Genomic DNA, 22,897 nt, shown 5'->3' on the forward strand with positions numbered 1-22,897 from the left:
CAGATGAATAATATACAACTGAGAGACCCTTGCGGTGGGTATTCCCCCCTCCCCAACCACTTGGCTGGCCAATCACCAGTCTGCCTGCACTGCCGCCACCTCTGCCTGCCTGGGTCACAGGGCAAGGACTCCTGCTCCTCCCTTTTTCAAAATGGTGAACAAGATCTCACAGTGCAGCACTGTGAGATGTCAGTGTTTTCCTAAAAACATTACATTTTTAACCTTTTTTCTTTGTTGAATTTTGCTACAAACTTAGGGGGTCCCCCTAGGTATGCGGAGAAATGCCCCCCACCTATACCTGGGCCCACTTTCTGGGTTTGTTGATCTACATGGGGGGGCAGGTTTAGAATTAGGTATACTGTGTTTGTTATTTGGCCATGAATCTTAAAACAAGATGTCTGATGGGTTAAGGCATCACTGAGAATAACACAGAAACAAGGAACACTGCAACATCATGTTCCGATGATCAAAAAGGGTGTGAGAAGGCATGTGTACGAGTTACAACAACATTGCAGTACGAGTGAGAAAGCAGCATGGATGTGTCTAGAGCAACCCTCAGAATCATGCACTCATATGTGGCCCAATAACCAACACCCTTCCTCTTTGTAGCCTCCACACTTCGTCATTATTTCCAAACCACAAATTATTGATCATTCTCTATCCTCCAAACCAAGTCTCTGAATCACAGTTTAGCCCTGGTTGAAGGTAAAGCACAAAATATAGTTTGTAGTTGGGAAGCAGAAGTCAACTACGGTCTTCTGTAAAAGGGAAGGGTTTAATTATTGAGCATGTACACAAGGGGGATGGGAGGGAGCATATGAGCCTAAGAATCTTTATGTAACCATTACATTGTCTTATGTAAAGTTATAACCGAGTCTGAAAAAAGTAAATTTTGTTACATTTGAGCCCCAGAAAAAGCTACTGAACGATGTGAGTTGCATAACAGTCTAACTTCCGTCTCAAAGCTGATTTTGAATTTAAATCCTGCTTATGCTACAATACAATACAAGCCATTGAAATGTGCCTGTGTGTGTAATCCCTTCCACCCCCATAAGGTACTAGAACAAGACCTTAATGGAGGCGACAGTGACAGCCGAGAGACTGGGAGGCAGAACGTAGCAGCCAAGGTAAGAACTACAGGGAAAGAGGATGAAAAACCGGAGGGCACCCAGGGACCGAGTAACAAGGTGAAAATCAGAACCATATTCTGAAATGGCTCACAATCGACCATAACACACCAACAAAATACTCACCATGCATTTGCTAAAGTCATTTGGATCCACACCAGGCAACGCTCTCATCAACAGAGGCAACATGTGCGTTGGACCCTCAGGAAATGACTTGCCCCCGGACACCAGGCTACGAGCGACTCCAATTACACAGCTTAAGGTGGCCGTGAGTTGATGAGGTTCTGTTAATGTCTCCAGTGCAGGGTATGTTCTATGGAGGGTTGTTTTTTTGGAGGAGAAAGTTTTAAGAAAGGATTTTCAGCTTTTGTGATATATTTGCCGTTACAGACACTCAAAGAAGCTATCCTACAAGGCTATGCAGAATATTACTTTTGGAAACCCTCGAAGAACAGAATTACATTTCGTTGCATTACTGAAACCGTTCTTTGAATACAGACTTTTTATACATCCACTGGACCCCTTGTTGGTTCAGATACCAAATGGACAAAGCCTGTTCCTAACCATGCAGCTGTTTCTGGTAGCATTTTTCTGATTTTTGTGGGACTGCAGAACCACAGAAAAAGCAGCACTATGACACAAATGGTGTCCCCATGGAAGGAAACGGCCTATGTTGCTCCCCATCCATCTTGCTTGGCCTGCAGCTGTGGAGATCTACTGTTGTCACCTGCTCCAGAGCTGAGTAGGAGGTGGAGGCCTAGGCTCCACTAGATTATCCACAGTCATTTGCACTCTGCTCCACGTTCAATGAAAGGGAAGAAACACGAGGGGCCAGACTGCATATGAAAGGGGGGGACACGTCTTTCTCCTGACGCAGCACTGCCTCCCCATTGCAAGGGTCTGCAAAGCTATGCCAAGGGAAGGAGGCATCGTCCCACTAACAGATAATGTGAGAGGGAAGCAAAATAGTTCTTTGAGTCCATTCGAGCAACACGTGAAAGCTGGACACATGCCAATGACAAGTGTAAGTGGGGAGGCAGAAGAGAGAGGAGAGCAGACCGAACTCAAGGTTAGAATGACTGCGGAGGCATACTGTCGCAGTCTAACATCTTCATCTTCCTTATTTCAGAGCAATGTATTAACATTACAGCAGCTCGCCTGCAGAGGCTCAGTCTAGATGGATATATTTTACGGTTTGACTGCATGACACCCAAAGCAACGGATTGGAAAATGACTTCCAAACAAACATAGTCAACAGAATGCAATGTAACATTAAATACAAATAAACCAAAATCAGACTGCATTTTCTCCCTCTGGGGCCTATATTAGAAACAGCAAAGGGAAAAGTCCAGTACGGTTTGGGAAATTTGCAGCTAATCCTAGGACCTGATTGTATTTCTTTTTACTGTTTTGATACCTGCTTTTACATAAATGCTTTTAAACTCTTATTGTTCAGGTATTATAAACAGACTTGTGGGGCTGATCTGGGACAGAATGGCAGCCTACAGATCTGGAAAAAAATTGATTTAAACTACATACTGCAAAATTCTGTATGTCAGCTACAGTGTCCAAAAAAGGATGGGTAATCTACACCATTCACCCAAAGAAAATTTCCCTGGCCAAAGCTGAGTTATTCAGCTGCAGAAAGAACAGTTTAGGGCCCTTTTTCTTCACCATCCAAAGCCAAATGTTAACACAGGTGATTTGAACCAACTAAAAACATTTCATAGGTGGCTTGACAACAGAGACAATAATTTAAATTTCGAATTACACACAGACAATAATCAAATTAATTTTCTAGATAATATGGTCTGCAGGGATGGAAACCAGATTTTCACAAAATTATACAAGAAAAACCTGATAAAAATTCCCTCCTTAGGTATGACAGCCACCATCCGCCACAAGTAAAAAACAATCTACTTTACAGTCAGTTTCTCAGAATAAGAGAAAAAATGCATGAAGCTACAGGATTTTCAAAGGGAGGCTTCAATATTACAGAAAAAAACTGGCTGAAAAAGGATAACCAAAGCTGGTTGCAAAATCATCCTTTACTAGGGCCATCACTAAAGACAGAAGACAGATTCTGTCGGATAAGAAAGTAAATAAGGATCAGGACAGACTAGTAAGCAGCCTCACCTACAATCATGTGGGTGTAGCTTTAAAAAAAGAGCATCTATAGGAATTGGAATATTTTGTATTATATCCTTATGTGCAACAAGAATCCTATTATTGCATACAAAAAAACCCAGCTAGTCTAAAGGACCTATTAGCAACACTTATTATGGCAAAAATTTACAACCTGTCCTGTCAGGCAGCAATTTACCATCAGGTCACCACCCATGTGGGCATTGCTGCTTCTGTAGTAACACAAAATCCATTAAATACTTTGTAAACCCAGTGGATAAAAAAACAATATGACTTAAAGCAATTTACTTCCTGTAATAGTAACCATGTGGTATACACAATATCCTACATGTGTGGAAAAAATGTATATAGGTAACACAAACAGGCCTTTAACATAGGGGCACCTCTAGTGGAACATTTCATAAGATTTAATCATAAATCCACTGATTTTTCTTTTTGGATTGTATACAAATTAGATAAACACAATGACAAAAACCTTTTAAAAGCTTGAATGGATATCGAAGCTGAAAACATTACACCCTCTCCTGGGAAGCACTTGTATAATTAAGATACTGGCTGCAACTGGCTTAGGAGTCATGATTGTTTCATTACTTGCTTGGGACATTTGAGTTTTAAAAGGTCAGTAATATTTCTTGTGAATTCTAAAGAAAATTTTCTGATAATTTTATACAGAATGCAGCATTATTTGTATTACAGGTTGAGTATCCCTTATCCAGACATCCAATGTCCGGAATGACCTGAAAACCAGACTTTTTGAGCTGGCATGCAGGCATTACTCACAGGCCCTCGGCAGCATACCAGTTTGCTTTCTGATGGTTCAATGTACACAAAAAATATTGTTTAAAATTACATTAAGGCTATGTGTATACAGTGTATATAAAACATACATGAATTCTGGGTTTAGACTTGGGTCCCATCCCCAAGATAGCCCATTATGGACATGCTAATATTCCAAAATACGGAAAGATCCGAAATACGGACCACTTCTGGTCCCAAGCAGTCCAGATAAGGGATACTCAACCTGTAGTTTAATGTTTTTCCAAAAAAACCTGTATTTTGACAACATACTTTGCTCTTGCTCTGAGAGCAGTCTTAGGTATAATCAAATAGTTTTTAATGCATAAATAACATGTATTCTGATAATGTAACCGGTTTATATTTATATTATTATTTTAGATCATTTATCGACGTGTTTTAAACTTACATGGATACACGTGCTAACATTTTATTGTATGTTTTATTCATCAGATCCCCCTGAGGAAGCGTATGCGAAACGCGTAGGGGCAATTTAATGATTAAATACTTTTCCCTTGCACCAATTGCTGTGGGTTTTTTTTTTTTTGGTTTTTTTTTGTCTCCGTTAGGTTCCAGTAGTACTCACTTTTCAAGTACTGGTGGGATTACCAACTCAGGGCGCATTAGTGCAAGGTTCTGCAGAGCTTGGGCCGCCTCTAAGCTTCCAGTTTTGCTAAACATAGCCAGGAGGACAGGCTGAATAATACATTCTACAAAGTCTGTGATATCCTGGTCAGTAAGTTTATGGCTATCAGGCACAGGCGTAAGCCAAGTCATCTTCTTGTATCGTTCACGATGCACTCTTCTGACAACACTACTTGGTAGCCGCTGAAGTAGCTTCATGAGCTTGTTCTGCCATCGTACAGAAAAGGGCAATAGAGTCAGTTTCCATTAATGAATGGCAAAAAAACAACATTAAGATCAATTTTGTCTTCTCTGTCCTCAGGCTACAATCCAGTGCACATTTACCTTGGAAGTAACTCCCACTGAACAAACTTGGGTCTTATTTCTAAACAGACATGCATCAGGCCAGGCTCTCAGTATGTTAAAAATATATTGACCTATGCCATTTGGCAAAGCAGCCTACAATCTTCTGCCTTAAAAGAATATGTTCACCACAAAGGTCCCACAGCCTGTCTGGACATTTAACGGCTCATCTGTGCAATTAATTTGATCATCTCTCAGGGAGATTATTAACAAAGGGAACTTAACATGTGGCCTAGTTGGCCACAGTTACAGCCACAGCAACTGAGAAACAATTGCAGTTATGAGCGCGGCTAATAAACTGTTAATATGTAGTATTCTTGGATGCTCCAAGCCACATGGATGCTCCTCTGAATAAGATTTTCAGTATCTTAGCAGTCTAAGCATTTATTAAACTGATGCGCCACAATAAACTGATCCACTGAGAATACTGTTTCTCAGCATGTCAAATTAAGGAGTCACTGAAACTCAAGGCCTGCCTCTGCCTGAGTTTCTGAAGTTCAGCAGGCCTAGGCAGTGAAGGGCTGGATGGGTGGTGGAACAGAAAGGAGTGGGCACTCCTTTCCCAAAAATTCATTACAAAAGGCCACTTCTTTTTATTCCTCACTCCCACCCACCCTAAGGTAAAAGGTAAAGGTCCCCTGTGCAGGCACCGGGTCATTCCTGACCCATGGGGTGACGTCACATCCCGACGTTTACTAGGCAGACTTTGTTTACGGGGTGGTTTGCCAGTGCCCACCCACCCTAGCCCTTCCAAATTAAAATTCCACAGCTAGCAAGTTTCTAAAGCCAGCAGTTTATGTATCTTTGTCTTAATTTTCTAGCAACGACTTCAGATTTGGCTTCTGAATTCCCAGGATCTTGGATTTGATGTCAGACTCTGCCCTTTAACAATGGATAATAAGAGCAGATTTTAATTGATCACTAGCTTTCTAGCTTCTTTTTAATTTCCCTCAGGATTTTATGTTTACAAAAATGTGCAAAGGAATGTGCTGTAACTCAATCTGCTGTTTAGATCAAATATTTACAGCTGAAGAAAATCAAAAACATCAAGATTCTACTTGAATACAAGCATTTCTAATCTTGACATGGGGGAAACATATATATCCTTACCAACCAGCGACCATTATTTGAAGGATGATAAAAAGAGGCAATGCTTTTGAATAACCCAGACAAGTGCTTCTGTACAAGCTTACTCGGTCCCCCCTGTGCAGAAAAAAAAGAGATAACAAAGTTGTGTTATTTGACTGACCTCCAAGAAACCCTAACAAGGCCACAGTGTAATTATAACAAGCTCAATCTTAATTGGCTCTAAGAGAAAGTCTTTATAAAGACCCCTGGGGGGCGGGGTTGTGTGGCAGCCGGACGTGGCGCAGTCACCACACCGCCAAAGTGTATTCCTGGCCACCACAGAGAAGAAAAAAAACACTTTTAAATGTAAAAAAAAGAAGAAGAAGGGCAAAAAAGCCCCATAGCCTTTAGCAGGCCTACACCACCCAAAAAAGGTGGTGTAGCCACGCCGCCATGGGAGGGGCATTCCTGGGGTGAAAGGGGCAGCTCCACTCCTGGGAACACCTCCCGGAATGCTGGCGCAGGGACTTGCGCCGGTGGGGGGGGGGGGGGCAGTGCAGTTCCATGGCACCAGTGGAAATGCCCCACATGCCGGCTTAAGTGCCCATTATCACAGGATAAATAGGCACTTACGCCAGCATGGGGTCACATTGGCTCCTAAACCGTGCTTGCCCAAACTTAATATGGCCTAAGTACAGATAGCTTGGGAATAACGTGTAGGGAAGGCTGCCCCTTTCAGCTACCAAAACTGTGACCCTTAAGAATTTATACTTATGTGAACTACATTAGTTCCACCTCCAGAAATGTAAGGTGGGATACTCTGGGCATCTATTTCACACTAGACTGTGATAACGGGTTTCTATTTATTCACGCTTACAAACAAATGGCTGTTCTACTTATAACACAACACGTAAATTTAATGTACCTCCTAAAATGTGAAGCTCTTAGTGCTAGGTATTGCTGACTTTATTATACAGACTGATCACGCTGAATAAGTTACATGGCAAGCAACATTTCTACAACCTGGGGAATAAAGCAGTGCCACCTGAGGGTACAACACAGCCATTCCTGCATTTTCCTTTATTTATTCTACAGGCAAGTCAAATAGCCCAGGCTAGCCTTATCATTTCCGATCTCAGAAGCTAAGCAGGGTCAACCCTGGCAAGTATTTGGATGGAAGAATACCAGGGGCATGATGCAGAGGCAGGCAATGGCAAACCAACCTCTGAACCTCTCTTGCCTCGAAAACCCCACCAGGGGTCGCCATAAGTCAGATGTGATTTGATGGCACACAAAAAAGTCAAACAATTACCTAGACATACTAAAGCAAAAATTATTTTAACACATATTTACACACAAGGTCACAATCATGAAGGGGCCCAGGAACAATATATAATGAATGCCAAGGTTTGGATAACAGGGTGAGTGTACACTGAAAACAAAAAGGATCATACCATCATAGCTGTGATCCACATGACCGCATGGCCTATATCATAAGCATTTGTTAAGAACCTTGGAACCAACACCTGGTTGCTTCCCACTGGAAGATTCAAACTTCGCAGTATTCTAGTAAATATCTGTGGGGGGGGGGGGAAATAATTGATTAAATAAGTACAACAGGAATAATATTCCATTTACAACATATCCAGAATATCAAAATGTGACAACAGTGTGATCCTCAAAGCACACTGCCAGCAACAGCTTTGCTGAAACAACAGGGGTTTTTGTCAAGATTTCAGTAATAAACTTCAGTAATAATCATCTGGAATTTTTAACTGCTTGATTTATACATGCTTGCCACAGTGAAACTTCTCATTGCTAGATATATGTCCCCCACTAGCCTTCAAAAGCACCAGTGCTCACCGCTAAATAAAAAGTGTATTGCCAGCAGAAATTACCCTTTCAAGTCAATCAAGGGCTGCTGAACAAAAACCCTGCTCCCAGCAGCAGCAGTTGAAGCTCGCGTTCCAGCTCCCAGCATTATCGGGGGCCCTGAGAAGCTTGGCAATACAAGAGGAAAGCTTTAAAACTATAGAGTAAAATTTGAAATGCCTCAAGGTTAAAAAAAAAATTCAGAAATTACTTGGCACCGAGTGTAAAAACAAGACACGCTGCCAGTCATTAAAAATTATTTAGTGAGATGTAAACACTCACAGCGGAAGGGGGGACAGGGCAGAGGGAGGGAAATTGTAGAAGACTGGCATTACTTTCCGGGGTTTTTTTTTTGGTTTTTTTTTAAGGAGTAGTCACATTAGTTGCTTCCCAGAGTCCATCTGCCACAGCTGATCGCAGGAGCGCCCACAGAAAGCATGCCAACATTGGTTTCAAATTTAAGGTGACTCCACGGTATATGATGTTTTGGTTATCATATTTTAGAGGAAAGGCTAAAGAAAAAATTCACATTATCAGGGGAACAGATTACCCCTCCTCTTATTAAGAATACTTTAAATACAGATGGGACTGTTTAGTAATCTTATGAGGAAATAATTTCAGGGCGGGAGAAGAGTGACGTGAATTTGTTTTTTTCTCAAACTCAAAATGCAAAGCCATGTACCAAAATTGAAAGGCAGCACTTCCACAACCAGTAAGGGAGATTTCGTCATGCAAGCCTTAATCAGTCTAGAGAAAAAGACATTTTTTAAAAAATCAAGGATAGGCCTTATTAACTAGTAGCCATGAGAGCCACTCCGGATACTAGAATGTGGTAATTAACAAAGGGATGTGCACCTCCCCAGGGTATCTAGCTAGCTACAGCCAGCACCAGAAAACACTAAACCCATCACTCAGGAAGGGGGCTCCAAGGCAGCTGGTCTGCTTGTCTATCTGCTGCATAGGATGGCTTGGCAAGGGAAGGGTCCCACCAGGCATGGGAGCCATCCCCATGGCATTTCCAATGGCCTCCGTGGATTCCTTTGGATACAGGGCAAGACACAGCAATACGCTTCCGTATCCAGCACGTTTGATTAGCCATCAACAACCATTCCCCATCAATTGGGGGGGGGGGGGATAACAAAGCTTTCCCCAGCAATTCTCCTGTAATTTATACCCTTATCGCTTCTATTATTAGACATTACCTTTGGAACATAGGGGTCCCAGTCAATGTAGCCTATATTATCAGTAGCCAAGCGTGCAAAAATGTTGACAAGATGCTAGAAAGAGAGCAAAAGAACACATTTCATGACTTAGCACACATTCTCAGTGATAATTCCCTTTTTAGCACTAACCATGATACAGTGCTGTGGCAAACATGGCTGGTCTTAAACCCAAGTATGAAACTGGTTGGAAAGTCTGGTTGAAAGCTAAACACTTGTCTATTATTAACTTTGCTGCAAACATAACACTATAACACAGTTAAGGGGCAGGGGACTGGCAAAGGGAGGGAGGAAAGGGGAACATATTAGAATGCTCCCTATCTGAGCTGTGGCAAAAAGATGGAGAAATTACGTCTTCAACAGATCAAAGTGCGACAGGAAGAGTCTGAGGACCCATTGTGATGCTTTGTTGAGAGTTCTGACTAAATATCCAAAACCAAGAGCCATGTAATAATTTTTTATTAAGCCATGTAATAATTTGTTTTGTTAAGCCCAACCCCCTCCCACCCCAAAATAAAGCACAGAGGTTGGTCTTAATAAAAAGGCATGTACATGGATTTTGTTACATCTTTTCTCTGTTTCAACAATTATGGCTAACATGAAAACAGAACCTTCGCTCATATCTATATGTTTCCCTGCATATTACATATACCAGATGTATTCTGATGCACTGGTGTGATTTGAAGAATAAGAAAATAAAGCAGTTACAACAGCCTAAACATCAGCTCTCAGTTTGGAAAATGCTAGCATTCCAAAAAGATTATCAAGAAATACTGTATGAGAAAGCAATCAAAAATGTCAAACAAAACGAAAATCTGGCTTGTTCATTCAGCTGGTGAGTTTGACAGTCCTTAATTTAATTTTTCCCCTAGAACCACCTATTTCTAGTTGAGTTACAAAGCCAGACACACCTACTTTATGTTGACCAGTGGGGGGGGGGGGAGAGAAAGAAATTGAGATACTTACCCCTTCCCATTGGGGAAGATTCTGAACAGAAACCCAAAGGCCCAAAAACTCATCAAACCAGAGTCTGCAAGACAATTAAATTAGGCCATCACACTTATCACTGCTTACTACAGAAATCATGATTCCAACTCCTACAATACTTACGCAGTATTAATTTCATCATTATCTGTCTATGTATTTCTAATAGTATAACCAAATCAGTGATTTTTATATAACTGTAAAAACTCTGAAAATTTATTATTCCAAAAATGAAACCTTCATCTGATTGTAAATATTATTATACCAACAAGAATGAGTCTTTCTGTAAAAAACCATGATTTAAATCAAGTGTTACTGACTAGTGATTTAAATTGTGATTTAAATCCACCCTCCTTATAATCAAGCTGAGATCTAAAGCCATGACTGGATCATTTGTAAGCTAATTCAGAACAGGCCTGCAACTAGTAAGAATTGCCTCCAAGTGCCCAGAAGTGGGTTCTCCTTCCCCGAGAAGTACATGCAGGCTAATAAAAATATCTGTGGCCTTGGAACTGTTGCAAACCTAATGGGTGACTGAAGACCTAAAAGAAAATGGTGAGGGAATAGGATGACAGATACATACAATCTCTGGAATATGTCATTCATTTTCTCCATACAATCTCTGGAATGCACCATTCATTTAGAACCAAATGCGACTGAGTGCGAAAGAGCTTGCTTAAAACCTTGGAAACTCTATAACAGTCATGAGAACGAAATAGAGATATAAATGCAGATGTTTGGATCCAGTCTACTTTTTCATTCAATTTCACTCAATTTGTCTCCTTACTACAATTCCCATGGCTTTTGTCCATGCAAGTCCTAATATATCCAAGATAGCCTTTTCAGGTGGTCTTAGGGACCTCCTCCTCCTTTTTTTACTCCCAGAAAAGCTGGTTAGATCCAACTCTGAGCAAAGCCCCAAGGACACAAGCATCAGCAAAAAACATTAAATAATAAAGCACATTCCAATAAAACAAATTTAATCGACATGGACAATGTATTCCCCACTGAATCTCAGAAAGCACAAAGTAGAAAATTTGGTATGCTGCAATGTGCCTAATCAACATTTGCCACCATAAGGATGAAAGCAAGCATTTATAAAGTTATGTGAAGAATTCCAGGATAGGACACAGTCCAGAGCAGAGGTGTTCTGTGGTCAGGCACTTGAATAAGTGTGGCTTAATATGACCTTGAAGAGATGATAAGCCCCACAAAGACACAGCACTACCATAGGAAGCAATTTCATGAGAACACTCAAGGACAACCTGGAAAAGCTTTGAAATATGCAGCTGTCTCAGTTAATGAGGACACCAAGTGTGAAAGACTAGCTTTCAAAACATTTATAACGCTTGCTGTGTAGCTAAGTCAATCAACTTTAAATGTGTTCAGTACCTACACTGAAAACGATCTCTATCCAGGTGATTTTAGTTCCTTCTCCCATCTCCCTTTTTAAAGAGTGACTTCACTAGCAAAGATTTTGGTTCTTGCCCAAAGATAAAACCCCTCCCAGTGTTTTATGTAAATTTTGACTCTTGGTGGAAAGAGGTAGTTGCCACTTCCCACAAACGTACTCTCCCTCTTCTCCGTGCAATTTTTTGTTTCTGTGTATTTAGTTATTTATATCCCACTTTTCTCCCCAATGTGGACCCAAATGTGTATTGAACATATTGTGAATTTTGCAAGAAGACTACTAAAATATGCTTTTTTCTAATTCTAATTTCACACTTTAGATGGATTGGCAATAGAGTGCAAAACTGGCATATAATTCTAGCATTCTTTTTCCATCCAAATCCCCCCCTAAAAACGACACAAGATGCTAAGATATTATTTGATGTGTTTTTTTCAGTATGAAATTAATATTACAGTGCTGACAAGAGACATGTAACACTAATAGAGTCAGAATTGAAAGTCAAATAGAAACACATCTAGCCCATTCATATATGTAAGCAACATTAACAAGAACCTCATCAATCAAACCACTGCTAGCTCCAAAATTCTGAATAAGGCACCTTCAATTGCCTCCTTTAATCTGGAAGCAAAACAAAATGAGAAGTCTACCAAAACAACCTTCTTGGGTAAAGTAAGAATGGTGATACGGTTAGGCAATGACCCTTCAAAGTGTTAGATACCAAAGACTGAACCAGATGCCTAGATACTGAAATGCTTAGTTTGTTCCTCAAACGATTCTGCATCAGCACCACACCTATATGGATTTTATGCACCAACTCTGATAAAGTTTCAGTATCAGAATTGCTGGTATCAGCACCATAGAAAGAATCAGGGCCAGGCACTCTGTGTTCAGTCCTGGAGGTTCATCTCCTTCCCACTCAAAGAATGATAACTTCAGAAGTTGACGTTATCCTATTAATTTTATGTTCGCCAATTTGGAGAAATACCATCCTAATTCAAAGACAAACTCAGAACTCTTTTTATAAATCAGGCACAACTCAATACATGTATCATACTAGCTGCCAAAAAACAAGTAACAGCTTAGCATACAAAAGATCATTCCATGAAGAAATTTTAAATCACAACAGCAACTTACTTAAAGCCTTTGTGGTGAAGTTCTGGAGGCAGAGTGGTAGGAAGAAACAATTCAAAGTAAGTGATGGCCTTCTGCATGGTAACGTCAAAAGGACACATTAATGGCCGCCACTCATCTAGCATCTCGGCTGTTGCGTTGTCTGGAAAATACCTAAAGCGAATAGGGACATGCTAACCAATATACACACACAAAAAAACACTTTTAACAAAACAGAATTAGCACAATACCAAAAAGATGTGGTGATTCACTTAGATGCCTTTTTTAAACACACAGGAAGAATTGTATAAGCTATAGTTAATAAATGCCACTAAAACTGACAAATAAATGGCACCTCCCTGCACAGACGTGGAACACTGAAAAACAGAGGAAGACTGGCGCGTCCCAGCTGCAGCCTTACGTAAGATCTGGCTGGTTACTGCAGAACAGCAAATACTATTTGAACAGCAGGCATCTTTTAATGGGGGGGAAGAGATTTAGTGTTTGTGATTTTGTTTTGGTTTTAACTGAAAATATTTTAGCTATTATTGTCAGCTACCCTGAACCACAAGGAAAGGCACAATATAAATGTTTTAATAGATAAATAATACATTGAACTGAAGGCAATTCTGATATTCTTATGAAATCAAAAAAATGCCATAAGGGAAGATGAGAAGATTCTAAGCTGTAAATACTGACTACTAGAGATGGGGTGACAATTTATATTATCTGTAAATCTGCCTTACTGGAATAGGCCCGGTTTACACAGTGCTCAAGGCATCTTTTACATGGTAGTTCCTAACTAGAGGGGACAGAGCAAAAAGATTCTCTTTGTGGGCCAGCCTGTGAGCTGCAAAGGAAAAAAAAAAACATGCTTATTGCCTTTCGCCTTGCTTTTTCCAGAGTCCACTGAGGGCAGTCTTGCAACCCATCCACAAAGCTGGTCTAGGCTCTAGGAATTTATAGCTCAAAATCTTGCCCAGTTCAATCAACATCATCTGAGAAAAAAGACCCACTGATTTAACTGGGACAGAACTTACCTAAATAGAATAGATTTAAGATGCATGAAAAGTGCACGGTCTGCAATCATACCCATATTCTTGCTATTTGCGTAACTTTATTTTAAAGTCTATTAAGATACAGTAGTTAGGCATCTTGGGCTCTGGACTATAGAGCTATAGAATGATGGAGCCTGAAAGTACTGGGATGTAACCAAGCCCAGCCACACAGGTGGAAGAGATGCTCAAGGAAGAATCGACTTTTTAAAAGTATGCTCACCAAGCCAACCCAGTTGCTTACAGAACACTTACATGTATAACCTTCACTAACAAACAGTTACATATTATACTCTCAAAAACACATTCCTCCATTCTCCTCCACCTGCTTTGAGAGTTTTTACGCATGGTTTAAAGTTGCTTAAGCACACAGGGCTCCAGTCGCTACTTCCAGAATACAGAGCCCCTAGTGCACACAAGACTTCCCCCCCTTCCATAACTGGGCAAATGGGAAACCCCATACACAAGTGTAGGGCTGCACTGTCAAACTGCAGAACAAGACCTTAAGGCAAGGAAACAAACTTCGCTCCACTGCAGTATAGCTCCCCGCTTCACAGAAGGGAGTCACAGGACCCAGAGCTTTGGAAATATTAAGAAATACTTACGGGCGACAGTTTTTCACAAGGGTTTTTAAAACGCTTTCTACAGAGCTGAAAGAAAAAAAGGTGGGAGAGGAGTTATAAATAAAATTATATCAACATACTTTCAGTGCTGCATATTAAAGACAACTGCATAACTGTGCAAAAGCTAAGTGGTATTGATGCAATTAGACAGCATCCGTGTACATGCGACAGTTAATTTGCCTTCGTTATGGAATCCTCAATATAAGGATGAAAACCAACTTGCTTGATTCCAGATGTTGCTCTTTACTCCTCCTCCTCAAGCATCCATTGGGCCATAAACAGGAGTAAGCGCTAGTACAACTCCCCCCTTCTTTCATTATGCATCCAAGCCCATTATCACCATAACCAGTTTAAAAAAATACTAAGAAAAAAATCACACAAAATCTCTGAGATTAATTAAATGCAGCTCATTATTTTCAGATTTTTTCCTGTTAATACAAATGTCGTGAATTGTTTCCCTTTAGAGATATTCTACAGAAAACAAATAGAATCGCCGTTTCTCCGTGTCACCTTTTCCAACACTCTTTATTCATTCATTTCTCTGGTCTGTTACCAGGAACGCACACATTTCATTGAAGTCTGCCATTAATTGTTATTCAAAAATTAAAACTCTCTCAGTTTAAAGGAAGACCTAAAGTACTTATAAATTCATTCATGATCCTACGAAACACAGAACTCTACATTAAAGATGCCAGTTTTACTTTTCCTGCCAGGTGAGGAGTACAAGACATGGCACAGTTAGATGCTCTGTGCTCACTTACAGCCTAAAACGCCATGCAGCTACCTTTTCCCCTTGCACTTTCAGTTGGCATTTTAGAGCTGGTGTAGCATTAGCTGCTATGATCTGCGAAAGTTCCCAGTTGCAATGTTACTCCAGACACAAATTCATTCAGGTGGCCCAAGAGCAAGCTATCTTCCAGCCTCAATGCAACCCCAAACTATACTGGTTTACCAAGGTACAATTAATATGTCATATTTGAAGCAGGGGAACAGCTTCCACAGTTTTTAAAACAGCATTGTGTGGACATGGGGATGGACTGGCCACTTTCCATACCAGCACCACTGACTCTTACAGCTGGGTGACAGTGGTGTGAGAAGTAATCATATCATCTTGCCCACCCACCTGGGGTTTCTTTACAAATGATGCCAGAGTGGCATGCTACCACACCACAATCACCTCCCACATTACAAAAAGCCTGATGTTGTTTGAACACTTGCAATATACTACATGATTACTTATTGTTATTATTAAACAATTCCTGTTCATAGTCAAAGTAGCAAAACGTTATGCAATTCGATGTCCAAGCTACAATTTTTCTACTACTATAAAAAGTAGAGTATTTCAAAGTCAAGTCATAAAATACCAATGCCAGAGGGGACCCTAAAATGGAAAGTTAAATATTTGAGTATCCCTTAACCGGACATCCAAAAACTAGAATGACCCAAAAACCAAATGTTTGGAGCCAACATGCAGGCATTACTCACAGGCCCTCAGCAGTGCACCAAGACTCTCTTTCTCTCAATATATACAAAATTATTAAAAGTATTGTTTAAAATTACATTCAGGCTATGTGTCTATAAAGTGTACATAAAACATATATAAAACATAAACGCATTTCGTGTTTAGACTTGGGTCCCCTCGCCAAGATATCTCACTATACATATGCAAATATTCCAAAATATTCCAAAATAAAGAAAGATCTGAAATACAGAACACTTCTAGTCCCAAGCATTCTGGATATTTTCCAGGAATTATTTTCCAGGAATAAACTTCAACCTAAAAGAAAGGAGGCAACAGAAACTCCTTCTTTTGCTTGGGAAGTACACTACTGAAGCGGGGGGGGGGGGTCCAACTTGGCTGTCAGACAAGAACGCTATGCCAAGGTAAGAGACATACATAATGGATGCAGTACAATTTGTTAGAATACCACCCAGCATGAAGGAACTAGCAGCATTTTAAATAACTATAGCCCCTGCATCACCTACTTGTGTCTCATTCTGTGTTATCAATATGGCTATAAACATGACACTCTAGGCTGCACAAGTCAAGGGAAGAGCTTGGAGTTCCCACAGTAGCTGCTTGTGACTTGTCTGTCAGCATGGGACTGGCGAAAGAGGATCCTGCCTCCGTACTCTTTCATAATTACACACACGAGAGGGGAGAACCTTAGGCCTTATGAACACTAAAGGGCACCCGTGTCAGTCCGCTGCAGCAAAGCCAACAAGCCTACCAGGTGAGCTAGAACATTTAATGCATATACTGGGGCATGAATTTTGTAGGCAAGTGCCAGTCCCCAGATCAGGAAGTCTAGCCTGCCAGCCAAGATCCCGCAGAGGTGAGGCATGATTGTCAGCATTATTCCAAAACAAAGGCCCCACTTACTTCACAAAAGAATTCAAAGAAGAAATTAAGATTTTTATGTGCTTTCTGAACTTTGCGCTCAAGTGACATCATTTCAGGCTAATACAAACCAAACAATTGCATTCAAAGTCCCAGTAATACTGGAAGACAGAAATTGTAGTGTGTTGAGAGACTGTGCATCTATTTTTTTTTTACCAATAAAACCCTGCAGAATGACAAGTCAGTTTCAAAACAAAGTAGGGTGATGTAATCTAAGTTGACTATCCTCCTTTCAAAAATGTGTTTGGTATGGTTTTTGGGTGGAGAGAAACAAGACACAGAGTATTGCAAAGCACATCAATGTTGAGCTATTAATGCTACCAGACATTCATTGCATGAATGGAATACCTTCAGTTACCCTCTAATTATACTAATCCACACTGCTCATGAGCAAAGAATGAAGTGATGCTATATCAGACTAGCAATCCATCTAACATTCTGGGAACAAGGCATGCCAACCTCCCCGGGGAGGGGGTGAGTTCTCCCAGAGTTACAACTGAACTCCTGGCTTCAGAGATCATTTCCCCTGGAGGAAATTGCAGATTCAGGGGGTGGACTCTGTGGCATCCCATCCCACTGAGCTCCTTTTCCTCCCCAAACCCTGCTCCCAAATCTCCAGGAATTTCCCCAATTCAGAGTTGGCAACCCTACTGAGAACTCTGCCATTCAGGCCAGAATATTAAAGTAATTCTGTGACCAGTGGGGCATAAATTTGTAGCCTAGGTGCTAAAAGACCAAATGTGAGCCAGACGTTCCTGACTTTCTCACCTGTACTATGAATTCACTAGGGGATCTTAATCAACCCACAATCTCTCAGCCTTTCATCTGTAACACAGGGGCAACACTGATTTACTTTACAGAATTCTTCCACATTCTCACAGTGTAATGCACAAAAAGAGCTATGGGTTGGATCAATGATTCCCTTCTACTAAGCAAAGGATCTCCCACTGAAAGAAAGAGCGCTTCTGCTGGAGGAAAGGATTCCTCCTCCAACAGAAGATTCCTCACTTAGATAAAAGAAACCATTAGGTGCAGCCCTATATAAACACTATGCCTATTATATTGACTGGGATGGGAATTCAATAATGAAGAAAGCATTCTTCTCAGAGGAGTGCTCTAAGCACTAAGAATTTATATCCCTCAAATTTTCAGTCTCATCCTCCCTTCTCTTTGCACGAAAACCTGGCAGGTGGATCGATGATAGTTCTATGATGTTGCAACGTAAGAAAAGGTGTGTTAAGTTACAGAAAAACATACAGAAATGGGCAATAAGGCAAGACCCAGATTTGATAAGCACTGATCTAATAACATTGAGATGAACAATAAAAGTGCAAGGAACACAGCAGGATCATTTGCCTCTGTCAACACTGTGGTAGATGCTTGAAATACCCAATTGCCTATATGAATCTATTGTACAGATGCATTTGGAATACTGTGTACAATTGCTCCGTCTTAAAAATGATACTGCAGAGCTAAAACAGATGAAGAAAAGGGCAAACGAAATTATCAAGCAGTTGGGAGAACCTCTCCTGCAAGGAAAGTTTAAAGCACTAGGGGCTGAAGGTCCTTAATTCCATCTCCTGTGGTTTTCTGAGAAGTTAATAGGGTGAGTGTCTTCTACATGTTATTTTAATGATTTAAATCCCATGTCTCCCCTGGGAACTGTTATTTGCCCTGCAGAGAAAGATACACAGCTGCCTGTATGTTTCCCATGTGGGACGAAGAGCAGTTCCATGTGAAAAGGTTAAAAAAACCCTCCCACGGTTCCACATTCACTATTCCATCCTCCTCTTTCCCCCTTCAACTACTAACCTATAAATCTTGTGCCATCTCATCTAGCTGTGTTCTCAAAGGCAGGAGGGGGGGAAAGAGGCAGACGCTTACACAATTATAAATGTTGTGGATAAGCAGAGAGAATTATCTCGGGTATAACCCTAGTTTTTGGTTCACCCAAAAAAACTGTGCTGAACCTACTTGCCAGAGAAAAGCAAACAAATCTTCATACAATGAAAAACCAACTACGGTATGTCGAATCCATTCACAAGTGAAGAATAGTTGCAGGCATGGTTGTAACCCATGACGTCTAAATGAAATCTCCAGGTTCAGAGGCCAGACCCCTGAACGTGAATTGTTGAGGGTCAACCAAGAGAGGCTTCTCCCATCATCCTCTGCATATTGGCTTTCTGAGACCATCTGGCCACTGCTGGGAGCAGGATGTTGGACTCGACAGACCCTTGGCCTAATCCAGTTGAGCTGCTCTTACAATTTTTTAAAATACAGCTGCTGTAAAAATATTGCCAGGATTTGGTCAGACATTTTGTTACAGAAAATACCTCATCTTTTGGAAGTACAAATTCTAAACACATCAAGCTTGTTACGATTTCCTTTTCTTTTAAGATGCAGCAACAAAGATTTTGCTTATTTTACAACAATCTAGTTACTAAAATCTTCAAAGTGTGAAATCCTTGGAAACAAGCTTTCTGAATATTTTCTGGACACTAACATGGTCAGAGATTTTACAAACCACAGAACTTTTCAATCATGGAAAATTATTTCTATTCTGCATCTCCTCAAACAAAGGTTACTTTAGCCAGTGTACTAAAATCTGTAGAAAGTTAAAGTCATGCATTTTAGAGCTTTTTGCAAATTATGCCCAATAATTAAAACAGTATATTCTCTTTAACTCCTTTTGATAATACGTGATTAACAGAAATTAGCAAATAGCCATGTTTTTCAGCCACTCCACACACAATATATTGTTTCACACTTCAAGGGGTTTAAATAAAGTGCGACATTCCCATAAACAGTGGTGTAATGTTAACATTGGTCTTTTTTCAGTCTTGTATGCAGAAAAGTTACATGGATGTGACAAGTGTTACAGCTGAACAGAACATGCAAACAGATAACACATCGGCCAGAGCTAAACAAAAAAGAAGTCCTTACCACCTATGTAAAACATTAAGCACAAATGTTTTAGGTGAAGACAAGCCTGGTCGACATGAACTGAACATAAACAAGAAAGATTTAAAAACAAAAAAATTAAAAATTATAGAACTGAAAACAGAATCAGAGAATACATCGGTGAAATGATGCCATTATCCCCTTTTTAAATCAACCTTTCAAATCCAACACAGCTGAAATAAACTGTTTTAACAATGTTGCCAAAACACCATATGAGGAAAAAGTCGCACTGCCCCATTTTCTAATCTAGCCAGACTTAACAACCACAAGTGTTGCTTTGGGACATATTCCTCTCCCTCAGGCCTCTTTTAGATTTTATTTTTTCCTAAAGCACTTCGAAAATGGCCTGTCCGAGCCGTTTTAATGAAGCATGGCATACTTAAGCCACAATCCAACAACCTGTGGAACTATGGACACTCAAACCTCCTCCCTGTTTCAGCTTCTGCAATATTACAGGGGACTCTCCTGTTTAAAGGCTTAGGAGCCCCCCCACCCCATGCACACACATGATTATGGGCTACACTAGCTCACTGGATTATGGCTTAAATGAGGAGGGGGACATGGCTCAGACTTACAGCTCACCACTTGGACAGTGAGAAGTCCAAGATTCATCTACTGGTGTCCCCACTTTGAGAAATCTCAGGTACCAAGACTAACAAAGCCCTAGATCCTGTGACACTTGCACTGAAAATGCTAGATACTGAATTGGGATTCTTTTGTATGCAAAGCTCACACTACTGAGCTGTGGTCCCATCCCTATAATTTGAGCAGGAACAACAGTCCCGAGGTAGGATACAGGAAGCATGCTGAAGCTAAGCAGCTCTGGTCAGAGAGTTGCAGGAAGATTTCTTGGGAATCCTTTGTAAGCCCTCTTCAAGTTTTGTGATAGGAGAGAAATGAAAATAAAAATAAAAATCAAATCAATCAATTCCCTTACTGGAGAATGGACATAAACGAGTTTGAAACAAATCAGAGCACAGCCCATCTAGCCCAGTGCTGTCTATTCTGATTGGGGTTTAAGGCCTGAGGCAGAGGTCTTTCCTTTTAATAGGAGATGCTGGGGACTGGACCTGGAACATTAAGCATGCAAAGCACATGCTCTGCCACTCAGCTGTGGTTCCTCTCTAAAACAGGACATGTGACCAGAAGTGGTTGGGACTGTGCAGTTACCTTCTTGCAAATGGCCAGTTTTCCATTCACAGCTGGCAAGCACCGAGTAGTACTTTTAAAGAGCTTAGGCCAGATACATTAATCATCTAATAAACTGTAATCATGTCACTTATTTGACAAAAGCAGATGACTAATTAAAAGAACGGAGAACATTCACTGTAAAAGGACAAGTGAAATAATCTTAACATTGTTATCCTTGGTTCAGATGACTGCAGAAACATGTTATTTAAGCAGCACATTTAATTAGAGCTGACAAATACCAGCAATTTGAAAGTCTGAACAGGCAAAGTAATATTTGTTGGGCCAACTAATTTAAGTGCTCAAGCTTTACAGATTCAATATCTGAAAGCTGACTAGTGATAGGTTGATTCTAGCAGCAGTTTTGACTTAATTTTGCCTGGCTCATCCTTAAGGGCCAACACTGCATCTTCTATGTCAGTATTCCAATGACCAAAAGCAACAATGCATTGTATTTTGTGTCCTTTAACAAACTAAAAAACTTACTTTGGAAACCAATTCAACCCAAGGTGTTCTGTCTTCGAGTATAATATCCTCTCCAGCATTTCATAAAGAGGTCTCCACGGTAACACTAAATCATCCCTTGAAAGGAGTTCTTTCTTCCTAAATTAAAAAGAGTTTAAGATTACGTATTACTCACATCTGCAAGTGCCACTGATACCCAGAAAATAACATCTGACTGCACCTCCTGCTTAGTCATCACTTCTTTCACACATCCTCACAGCTTGAAACATGCCAAGAAAACTTCTCATGCTTTTTCTCTTAGGAAATGTAAAGCATTCAAGTTTTTGCTTTGCAAAGTTGAAGCAATGTTTAAAAGCGATGCGTAGATGCAGATGTAACTTATCACACCAGCACCAACTGTGGTTGACATTAAACACAGTTGCCCACCTCACAAAACCAGGATTTGAAACCACATATGAAGTGCCAGCATGGAATATTGGTTAAGAGCAGCGGACTCTAATCTGGAGAACCGGGTTTGATTCCCCACTCTTCCGCATGAAGCCTGCTCAGTGACCTTGGGCCAGTCACAGTTCTCTCAGAACTCTCTAAGCCTCACCTACCTCACATGGCACCTGTTACGTGTGGGGAGGGGGAAGGGAAGACGATTGTAAGCTGCTTTGAGACTCCTTAAAGGTAGAGAAAAGTGGGGTATAAAACCAACTCTTCTTCAAATCAGTAAAATGCTGTTTAAGTGGGCACCTAACTAAGAACAAGCAGTATCCATGCTGATGTAAGGGTTTAATGTCATGATTTCCAGGGGAAAGGAGGGAGCATGCTGATACTAGAGGCGAAGGAGAGTGCTATCACAGAGCCCACTATCAGTCTCTTGGCAGTGACTGAGACTGCCACTGTTACATCGGCACTGGCCATTTTCATAGACCCTCACTCAGCAAGCTGCCCTCTTACATTTAGTTTTTCAGTGAATTTATATTTAGAAGTAGCAGGCACATTGTTCACCATCAATGAACGTATTGTTCTACCCAGCAAGCACAAAGTGAGCAACGGGCGGGGGCTTGCCCTGGATATTGCAATGGACCACTGAGGCACTTGGAGCTTGCCAAGTACCCCCAAAGCCCAACACAAATTCAGGTACGAACACCCACCTTTATCCAGGCTCAGAAGAAGGGTGAAGAGGGTCATCCCTGTAACCATGCCATACTGTGGAGACTTCTTACTGATTCCAAGTGCTGTAAAACCCAGGATAATGTAACCCCAGAAGACCAAAAGACTATGAGGCCTGATAATACCACAGGACACTAGAGAAAGTAACAAGGGAACCCCCCCCCCACACACACACACACACCACAGTCAAAACCCAAGCAACATACAGGGTAAAAAATCCATCTTAAATCAAAGCACAGCTCATACAAGGAAATCACAGTCAAATGCCTTTGCTAGGGAGGCAGATACTCCTACTAGGCAACCCAATCTCCAGGCAAGCTACTT

At 40.8% G+C, this 22,897-nt stretch overlaps 1 protein-coding gene across 1 annotated transcript in view; it reads right to left on the reverse strand.

Moving 5' to 3' along the window:
* PSME4 (proteasome activator subunit 4) overlaps nucleotides 1-22,897 on the reverse strand; it is a 100,168-nt gene that overhangs the window by 62,589 nt on the left and 14,682 nt on the right. Inside the window, exons 3-11 of the mRNA XM_056853856.1 lie at nucleotides 21,434-21,550; nucleotides 14,380-14,424; nucleotides 12,744-12,893; nucleotides 10,181-10,244; nucleotides 9,197-9,271; nucleotides 7,577-7,699; nucleotides 6,165-6,257; nucleotides 4,654-4,919; nucleotides 1,254-1,440 (exon numbers count right to left, since the gene is read on the reverse strand). Of these exons, the coding sequence (XP_056709834.1) occupies nucleotides 1,254-1,440; nucleotides 4,654-4,919; nucleotides 6,165-6,257; nucleotides 7,577-7,699; nucleotides 9,197-9,271; nucleotides 10,181-10,244; nucleotides 12,744-12,893; nucleotides 14,380-14,424; nucleotides 21,434-21,550 (1,120 nt within the window). The remainder of the gene's footprint in view (nucleotides 1-1,253; nucleotides 1,441-4,653; nucleotides 4,920-6,164; nucleotides 6,258-7,576; nucleotides 7,700-9,196; nucleotides 9,272-10,180; nucleotides 10,245-12,743; nucleotides 12,894-14,379; nucleotides 14,425-21,433; nucleotides 21,551-22,897) is intronic.

This window comes from Euleptes europaea, chromosome 7 (assembly GCF_029931775.1).
Source record: "Euleptes europaea isolate rEulEur1 chromosome 7, rEulEur1.hap1, whole genome shotgun sequence".
NCBI lineage: Eukaryota > Metazoa > Chordata > Lepidosauria > Squamata > Sphaerodactylidae > Euleptes > Euleptes europaea.